The 10,077-nt window shown below is 43.2% G+C and overlaps 1 protein-coding gene across 1 annotated transcript in view; it reads right to left on the bottom strand.

The window, feature by feature from the left end:
• plcl1 (phospholipase C like 1) overlaps positions 1 to 10,077 on the bottom strand; it is a gene marked incomplete at its 5' end in the record, with an annotated part of 32,410 nt that overhangs the window by 10,989 nt on the left and 11,344 nt on the right. The window contains one exon of the mRNA XM_034076943.1: positions 9,153 to 9,329. Coding sequence (XP_033932834.1) covers positions 9,153 to 9,329 — 177 coding nt within the window. The remainder of the gene's footprint in view (positions 1 to 9,152; positions 9,330 to 10,077) is intronic.

Below are 10,077 nucleotides of genomic sequence, written 5' to 3'. Positions count from 1 at the left end.
TTAATACAAATCCTGGCAGTTGTTTTTTCAGTTTTCCTGTTGACAGACAAACAGATGGCGAACCGAGCAGCAAACATAACCTCGTTTTCATAAAGTAAGGAAAATATGGAGCTGTCTGGCAGATTCTGTTCTGCAGTGAAGTTCAGGTTCAGGTTCAAATCACAGCAGCTTCAGTATGTAAAATACTCCTCCAGTAATATTAAAACTACTGCAGTTAATAACAGATCGTTTGACAGCAACTGTGTGGGAAACTGCTCACTGTAAGACAGCTGACCAAAAAAATCTGAAAAAGCTAGAAATCCAACTGATGGCAATTAATCAGGCGTCGTGACCTCGAGCTGAATAGTGAAATTAGTGGAGGGCGAGCAACTGCAGGGTAAAATCAGGCTCAATCTGTGCACTGTGACACTCTCCTCACATCTTCTCACTTTACACCCTTTCAGTTTCTCTCATCACCACTAACACTCAAGTATGCAGCAAGGTAAATCATCATAACGCTGGTGCAGGCACACATTTATGATACTAACACATTTTATTCAGCAGGATAATCTCCTCGTATTAACACCACTTTATGAGTTTTGAAGTAAAAAGCTAACGTACTGTAAGGCTATAAAGGAACTACAGCACGGTCACATGACTTCACCTCACCACCGCTAAGCTAAAGGAGGCTAATGTTGGGCTATAAAGGAACTACTTCACGCCACCACCGCTAAGCTAAAGGAGGCTAATGTTGGGCTATAAAGGAACTACTTCACGCCACAACCGCTAAGCTAAAGGAGGCTAATGTTGGGCTATAAAGGAACTACAGCACGGTCACATGACTTCACATCACCACCGCTAAGCTAAATGTGGCTAATGTTGGGTTATAAAGGAACTACAGCACGGTCACATGACTTCACGTCACCACCACTAAGCTAAAGGTGGCTAATGTTGGCCTATAAAGGAACTACAGCACGGTCACATGACTTCACGTCACCACTGCTAAGCTAAAGGAGGCTAATGTTGGGCTATAAAGGAACTACAGCACGGTCACATGACTTCACGTCACCACCGCTAAGCTAAAGGCGGCTAATGTTGGGCTATAAAGGAACTACAGCACGGTCACATGACTTCACGTCACCACCACTAAGCTAAAGGAGGCTAATGTTGGGCTATAAAGGAACTACAGCACGGTCACATGACTGCACGTCACCATCACTAAGCTAAAGGAGGCTAATGTTGGGCTATAAAAGAACTACAGCACGGTCACATGACTTCACGTCACCACCGCTAAGCTAAAGGTGGCTAATGTTGGGCTATAAAGGAACTACAGCACGGTCACATGACTTCACGTCACCACCACTAAGCTAAAGGAGGCTAATGTTGGGCTATAAAGGAACTACAGCACGGTCACATGACTGCACGTCACCATCACTAAGCTAAAGGAGGCTAATGTTGGGCTATAAAGGAACTACAGCACGGTCACATGACTTCACGTCACCACCGCTAAGCTAAAGGAGGCTAATGTTGGGCTATAAAGGAACTACAGCACGGTCACATGACTTCACGTCACCACCGCTAAGCTAAAGGCGGCTAATGTGGGGCTATAAAGGAACTACAGCACGGTCACATGACTTCACGTCACCACCACTAAGCTGAAGGAGGCTAATGTTGGGCTATAAAGGAACTACAGCACGGTCACATGACTTCACATCACCACCGCTAAGCTAAAGGAGGCTAATGTTGGGCTATAAAGGAACTACAGCACGGTCACATGACTTCACATCACCACCACTAAGCTAAAGGTGGCTAACGTTGGGCTATAAAGGAACTACAGCACGGTCACATGACTTCACGGCACCACCACTAAGCTAAAGGAGGCTAATGTTGGGCGTGATGACGTTAAGTCGTCTCATTTAGACCAGTGGCGGTTCTAGACCAATTTCACTGGGGGGGCCACTGGGGGGCCAGTTATTTTTCTGAGGGGGGCACAATAAATGCAGGACGAAAAAGAGAACTAGACAGTATGAAGTAATTGCGCATAAGAAAACAATGCAATACAGTTATTGGTATTTGTTTCAGTGCACTTATTTATTTCAGATAGATCTTATAGTTATTACCGTTAGCTTCAGCTTAAGTTATAGTGCAATGTTTGCACTAACACCATATTTATATAAAAATAAATGCAATGAACAGTTACATCTCTACTTTACATAAGGGTGTCTGTCTGCACAATCTCACATTACATCAACAAAATCCTGCAGTCTTTGGCAAACCGAGTACCAGAAAATATATATTAATAAAAAAAAAAAAAGTTTCATTGTTAGGGGGGCCAAAGGGGGACTGGCCCCCCCTGGCCCCCCCTATAACCGCCCCAGATTTAGACACATGTTAGCAACCGCCGTTTTTAAATTCACCAATGGGGTATTTACTGACATAGTTTATATCGTAGAGAAAAATGTTATCTATTCAGCTTGTGTTAACCACATACCTTATTTAATGCCTTTAACCAAAGACATGTTTAAAAAATGTTATGACAAAGCAACAGGAAGTGCCAAAATGCTGACTCATTGCTGTGTATTACACAACTAGTTTGGAGCCGGCGTGCGCACGCGCGCGCACACACACACACACACACACACACACACACACACACACACACACACACACACACACACACACACACACACACACACACACACACACACACACACACACACACACACACACACACACACACACACACACACACACACACACACACACACACACACACACACACACACACACACACACACACACACACACACACACACACACACACACACACACACACACACACACACACACACACACACAGTCTTCATGGCTCAGCCACACTGATGTCCGTGACCGGTTAAAAAAGTCACATCAGCACAACAGACATCAGGTCCCGTCTCTTATAATAAATTCCCTGCAGATGTACAGTAAGTATATTATTAGGAGCACCCTCATTTAAATCTTGCCGCCCTTGAGCACTCGGCGCTCTGTTTTCAGGAGACGACATGGACCTCTCCAAAATCACATAAGCCTCTTTTATGCTGTTGACATTTTTTCTCTTGTGCTCGAAAAATAAATTATGTAATATATGAATACATATTTATCATATAAATCTTTAACCTAGTGCACTTTTAAATGCCCATTAATAAAAAACTAATTGTGTACGCAATAAAATCATGCATGTTATATTAATGGATTAACTCATTCACAAAAAGGCTTCAGATTTACAGGATTTATTGTATTTTTAAGTTAAAATTATGACTTAAATGGGACTTATATACATCCTCGGATCCTGGGACATTTAATCTTTCTTAGAAAAAAGACACAAAATATAGAAAATTCTAATTTTAAAATAATATTTCTGCTCTTTAGCGGATGGTTAACAGGATTATGATGAAGAGCTGTCATGCAGTTATAGGCTTGAACAGCCTGCTGCTTTTCTCAGTATCTAACATTTTGGGATGTGCATTTCAACATCCCCAATTTAACGAAGTAAGAAAAGTTGTATTTCAGTGTCTCACAAAACTTTTATTTCTCTATGAAGTTGATTTTATATGCTGTACTTTCATATTTTATGTTGCATAACAACATTAAGAGTAGCTTTATGTTTGTCCCGGCTCATTAGAAAAATGTTTTGCTTCTTTAAAAGAGGGATTAATGTGACTCGACATTACTGAAGCCTCACCCAAATCCATATGCCAATAATTACTTCCTTCTGATAGAGATGTATTACTGCTGCATCATGCACTATTTTATATATTAAATATATACTTTGCAGTGCTATTTAAAGGTGGGGTAGGTACTTTTGGAGAAAGCAGCTTGAGTGCGCTAGAATTTGAAAAAAAACAACCGGAAAAAATCTGCCACTTCCTCACAGAGCCCCTCCCCCAACACACACGAACACACACATGACCAATGAGGGCACGAGATAAGTGTGTGCCCCGATGGAAGGCTGACAGGCAGGTAGGCCATCCAGTTACTTTAGCCGGCTCAGATGATTGGTCGTGCTTTTTACAGCGCCACGGCTTCCACAGATTTGTTTATGGATTTTTTGTCAAAGCACTTAAGATATTCATTGCTATCGGGATGTTGAGAGCATTCCATGGAATATAACAAAAAGTGTATCTCGAGCCGGTTTCTCAAACTTACCTACCCCACCTTCAAGGTCCTCAACAAAATATGGGGGAGCGGCTTTTATCCACTTCACTCCCAAACTCAAGAAACAGCAATAAATATTAAAGGTCCCATGTCATGCTTTTCCGGTTATCACCCGTCCCCTTGTTGTTATGAAGCTTTTCCGCATGTAAACGGTCTGAGTCAAAACCCTCAAAGTACACCCTGTAGCGAGTCAAACTCTTACACAGAAAAGACCTGTCTGTGCTGCCCCAGAACGCCTCGTTGGAGATGTCTTCTTCCTGGGTACAGTGACGTGCCCATACCCAAATGGACTCAGTGACCAATCTGTGGAGCTCCTCACACACACACACACACACACACACACACTCTCTCTCTCAGCGGCAAAACTGTGACGCGCTGGGGGGGGGGGGGAAGACGCTAGTGGAGCCTCGCAGATGGGGGTGCTGCAGCCCACTCAGCAATCCCCCCCCTTCCCGCGTCACCAGTAATCCAGCTCACACTGTCCGCTCCTCGAGCCTCAAAGGGCGGAGCAGCGAGCCCCGCAACATCCCGCCAACACGGCACCCAGACCCCACGCAGCATTCTCACCTGTTTGTCCTTACTGGTGTCATTTCCTGGTTGCTAACAAACGCCATAGTAACACATAATCACTGATGTTCCGCTGTAACGGTGGTGGACTCATCAGGACAGAGTGGGCGAGTGGACCAATCAGAGCACAGTGAGCTCATAGGGGGGGGCAGGAGCTCCGACAAGGCGTGTAGGACAGAGAGTGAATAGACACACTATACAGAGATGCTGTGAGAAACCAATGTGAGTTTGGAACATTGAACGATGTAAATCTAAGACACATTCTGGACTACAACTCATTGTATACTCTATATAACAGTAATATTGCCATATCTGATTTACTGTGTGGAGATTTTGGGAAACGCGTAAAAACCAACCTACAGCCGTTATGGACATTACAAAAAAGGGCTATAAGAGTTATCAATAATGTTGGATATCTTGAACACACTAATGTATTATTTTTGAAGTCACACATATTGAAGTTCACTGATCTGGTTAAATTTAAAACGGCACACATCATGTACAGAGCAAGACATAATCTACTTCCTGGGAAATTAAAAACATTGTTCATAGAGTGGCGAAGTCACGCCCATCTGCGGGCGTGACTCCATGGGACCTTATTTTGGAAAAAGTATGTATTGAAGTCAATGGAGAGAGAAAACTTATCTTTCGATGCCGTTTGAATTGTGCCATGAATTACACATATGATGTTTGTCAATCTTAAAAAATCATTTCCATGTAAAAAAAGTCACAGTTTGTCGTAAAACTGTTGAAATATAAGACTATGAAAAATACGCAACTAGAAAGACTACAAATCCCAGTCGCGTAAGTGATGTCACAATTGTTTTCCTCCACCAAATAAGAGATAGCTAAGATCAGCTGGCTAAGATAAGATAACTTTAACAAGATGCCTGTGTGCTTAGTACCAGGTTGTTATCATACCAGCAATGGGTCTTGCTCGTTCTTTTGCTTCCCGTCTGATGAAAGGACCAGGAGTGGCTGGATCAAGTTAGCTACCTAGCTAGTAGCAAGCACGTTAGTTAGCATTACAGTCTTAGCCTTGTCATTTGTATTAGCCTTAACATGAAGTAACATTAAGTAACCCAACATGTTAAACAATAAGAGCAGTAGTCATATTTCGTGAACCCATTGAAGAGTTCTGTCACCGGTGTGATCATTCTATAATACACAATTTAAGCCCGGGGGAGAAATGCTAACGCTACATTTGCACCGGCGATCTGTTCGACCTCATGCTATCTGCACAAATGGTTGACATTAAACATTAAAAAGACCAGGCAGTTCAGAGAGAATCAAAGGAAGGCAGCTTTGCATGACATTCTTCTGGACGTGTTTCATTGTGGTGAGAGTGAGGGTAGTCAATCACTTTTTTGACAAGACAGTAGTGACGGCCATCTTGGTGACGTGTGTTGTTCTGCGAGACCAGAGATGTAGTTCATTGAGCGCTTCACACAAACAAATGTGATATTCTACCATTTCTCACCCATTTCATCAACACTTCTCTAACTTCTGGTCACTTTCCAAACAGTCTCAAGGAGGCAAGAGTAAATCCTCTCCTAAAGAAACCCACTCTCAACCCGTCTGATGTTACAAACTACAGGCCTGTCTCTCTCCTCCCGTTCCTGTCTAAAACACTTGAACGCGCTGTCTTTAAACAACTCTCCTGTTATCTCCATCAGAACAACCTTCTGGATCCAAACCAGTCTGGTTTCAAGGCAGGTCACTCCACAGAAACTGCCCTCCTTGCTGTCACTGAGGAACTGCACACTGCTAAAGCAGCCTCCCTCTCCTCTGTCATCATCCTTTTGGACCTGTCTGCTGCATTCGACACGGTGAATCATCAGATCCTCCTTCGCACTCTCCAAGAACTTGGCGTTTCAGGCTCTGCACTTTCCCTCATCACCTCATACCTCAAAGACCGCACCTACAGGGTAACTTGGAGAGGGTCGGAGTCCGACCCTTGTCAATTAACTACAGGGGTCCCTCAGGGCTCTGTTCTTGGTCCCCTCCTCTTCTCCTTGTACACTAATTCTGTCCTTTCCCCGCTCAGAGACCCAGGTCGTCGCACGCCTCTCTGCTTGTCTAGCTGACATCTCTCAGTGGATGTCCGCTGATCACCTCAAGCTCAACCTTGACAAGACTGAACTGCTTTTCCTTCCGGGAAAAGAGTGTCCCACTCTTATCCCAGTCTTTCATCCAAGTGTGTGTGTGTGTGTGTGTGTGTGTGTGTGTGTGTGTGTGACCTAACAATCAACATCGGCACCTCTATTGTTTCCCCGACTCAGAATGCAAGGAATCTGGGTGTGACCCTAGATAACAATATGTCCTTCACTGCAAACATCGCTGCTACAACCCGCTGCTGCAGATACACGCTTTACAACATCAGGAGGATACGTCCCCAGCTGACCCAGAAAGCCACGCAGGTTCTGGTCCAGGCTCTCGTCACCTCACGCCTAGACTACTGCAACTCCCTCCTGGCTGGTCTACCTGCATGTGCCATCCGACCTCTGCAGCTCATCCAGAATGCAGCGGCTCGTCTGGTCTTCAACCTTCCTGAATGTTCCCACGCCGCTCCTCCGCTCCCTCCACTGGCTTCCGGTAACTGCTAGAATCCACTTCAAGACAATGGTACTTGCGTACCATGCTGCGAATGGATCTGGCCCTTCCTACATCCAGGACATGGTTAAACCGTACACCCCAGCACGTGCACTCCGCTCTGCATCAGCCAAACGACTCGCTGCACCCTCGCTGCGAGGGGGACCCAAGTTCCCATCAGCAGAAACACGTGGGTTTGCTATCCTGGCTCCAAAATGGTGGAATGAGCTCCCCATTGACATCAGGACAGCAGATAGCTTACACACCTTCCGGCGCAGACTGAAAACTCATCTCTTTCGACTCCACTTTGAGCGATATAATTACGAACAAAGAACTGCTAACAGAGTACTTATATACTAATAAAGGACTGGCTTATCTAAAGCCAATTGAGTAGCACTTGAAATGCTTGGCTCTATGAAACCTGATGTACTTATATGATTCTGTTTTCTTCAAGGTTGTATCTTCCTGGTAGAATGTACTTATTGTAAGTCGCTTTGGATAAAAGCGTCAGCTAAATGCAATGTAATGTAATGTGTTATTTCACAGTTTTATGACACATTTTCATTTTTTTGTCTTGCAACATTATCTTTTAAATTGACAAACATCGTATGTGTAATTTGTGGCACAATTCAAACGGGATCGAAAGATAATCTTTCTCTCTTCATCGACTTCAATACATAATTTTTCCGAAATAAGGTCCCATGGAGGTCCACCGGAAGGGGAGGGAAATCTACATTTTAAACAACTCAAGGTCAGAACAGCTCTGAGAAGTATGAGTTTAACAACCTGTGGGGTGGTTTTATGGAATGCTTTGGAGCAGGAGATAAAACAAAGCATAATTCAGTTTAAAAGGATGCACAGAAACACTTCTTTGGAAAACTATGAGAATGAAGAGAGGTGATTGAAGATGAGAAATTATTGTATATGTATGTATAAATGTAAATGTAAGAATAACGGACAATCATTGATCAAGTAAGGGGTGGGAATTAATAAGCATTTGCTTCCTCCTACTCCTTTCGGACACATATGATTTTTTATTATTATTATATGAAGACTTTTTTGTATCATGAATGTGGATAAATACTGTATTTTAACAGTATTCTGTTTTTCACATTTGTTATTTTTAATTTTTTTAATCTGTTCGAAATAAAGATTGAAATGAAAATGAAATGAAATGATCAGTAGGAATGGCCATGTCATGGGACCTTTAAAGAGGCAAACTCTTTTTCAACACATACTTCTGTAACATGGAGTTTAGTCAGCAATATCGCTCTTTATTGTTTTTTTTTATTACTATTATTATTTTTTGGATTTATATTCAATTTTATTTTATTTCTGTCTTGCTTTTACTTATCGGGTTATCCATTATGAACTTTTGTCTTATTTTATTGTATTTATTCTCTTGCCAAAACATTATATATAACCCTTATTATTCCATGTTGTCATATACTGTACACATGTTGCATGTTTTAGCGTCTGAATGGCGTCTTATTTTCAGTTTGTTTTATGTTGTGTGCCAAAGTGTCGACGCACTTTGAGCTGCATCGTTTCTATAAAAATAAAGATTGTTTTTGTTATTATCATTAAAAAGGCTGTTGCCCTACGTGCTAGAAACAAAGAGCCTTATTTGGTCACTGCAGAGAGCCTTACTTGCAATCACCAAATCGGCGAGAAAGAGTTACCTGTTTTCAAAACATGAGCATCTTCCAGGTTTCACACAATCCTAAAACGGCATTATTCTCAGCAAAGTGCCAATCACCAACCGAGCAGCATCTGTCGCGTGAGACAGAAACCCTCCCAGGTGTAAAAGGTCTTACATGGAACTCGAAGGTCTCGTCGAACAGCGGGTCGTCCTGGTTCTGAGCGGCGGTGCGAGTCCTCTGCTCTGCACAGTCAGCCGGGACGCCGTGCAGCTCCAGAACCACGTACGGGTCGATGACCTCGCCTTTAGCCCCCGAGCCCTGAGGCTTCGGCAGGTTGTGGGCACTGATCACCTGAGCGGAGAAACACAGAGAAGTGGTGGTACATCCATTATACGTTGATGTTTAAGGGACACCAAGTCAAATTCCTCGTACGTGTCAACCTACCTGGTAATACACCTGATTCAGATTCATGAACCAACACACACACACACACACACACACACACACACACACACACACACACACACACACACACACACACACGCACACGCACACACGCACACGCACACGCACACGCACACGCACACGCGGATGAAAGACTGGGATAATTGGCACTTGTTCGTGCATGCCTTTGTTTTGATTTGACTGTTGTCTCCTGATCAGAGTTAGTTGTTCTCCTCATGTCGAGTGCTTGTTTGTGGATTTTCTGCAGAACAAAAGACTCCCGCACACGACAGGCTCTCCACTCGAAGTTATTAATATGTTAATAACAGCAACGTTTCAAGGAGAGAAATTAGTGTTTGACTATTTTGTCCTGATGTTTGAGGCCTTTGGCGTTCTCCTACACACCAGATGCTCTTCAGGTGATTTTCAAATTGATGTTTGTCCTTGTTTGTCATCCTTCTTACGTTAAGGGGACTTCTTGACTTCTCCTGTTGCACTTCTGATGTTTTCATTCTGTGAATTGTATGCGGTCTTATGTGAAAAAACAAACAAAACAGAGTTCACTGCCTCATGGCTACATGCCTCGACCAACCAATGGCGCAGTTAACCTCCATGTTTTTGACCTTTCAAAACTAAAACCTAATCAGTTCACCCG

Source organism: Pseudochaenichthys georgianus, unplaced genomic scaffold (genome assembly GCF_902827115.2).
Source record: "Pseudochaenichthys georgianus unplaced genomic scaffold, fPseGeo1.2 scaffold_1141_arrow_ctg1, whole genome shotgun sequence".
NCBI lineage: Eukaryota > Metazoa > Chordata > Actinopteri > Perciformes > Channichthyidae > Pseudochaenichthys > Pseudochaenichthys georgianus.
This window is presented reverse-complemented; position numbering and strand designations above follow the sequence as displayed.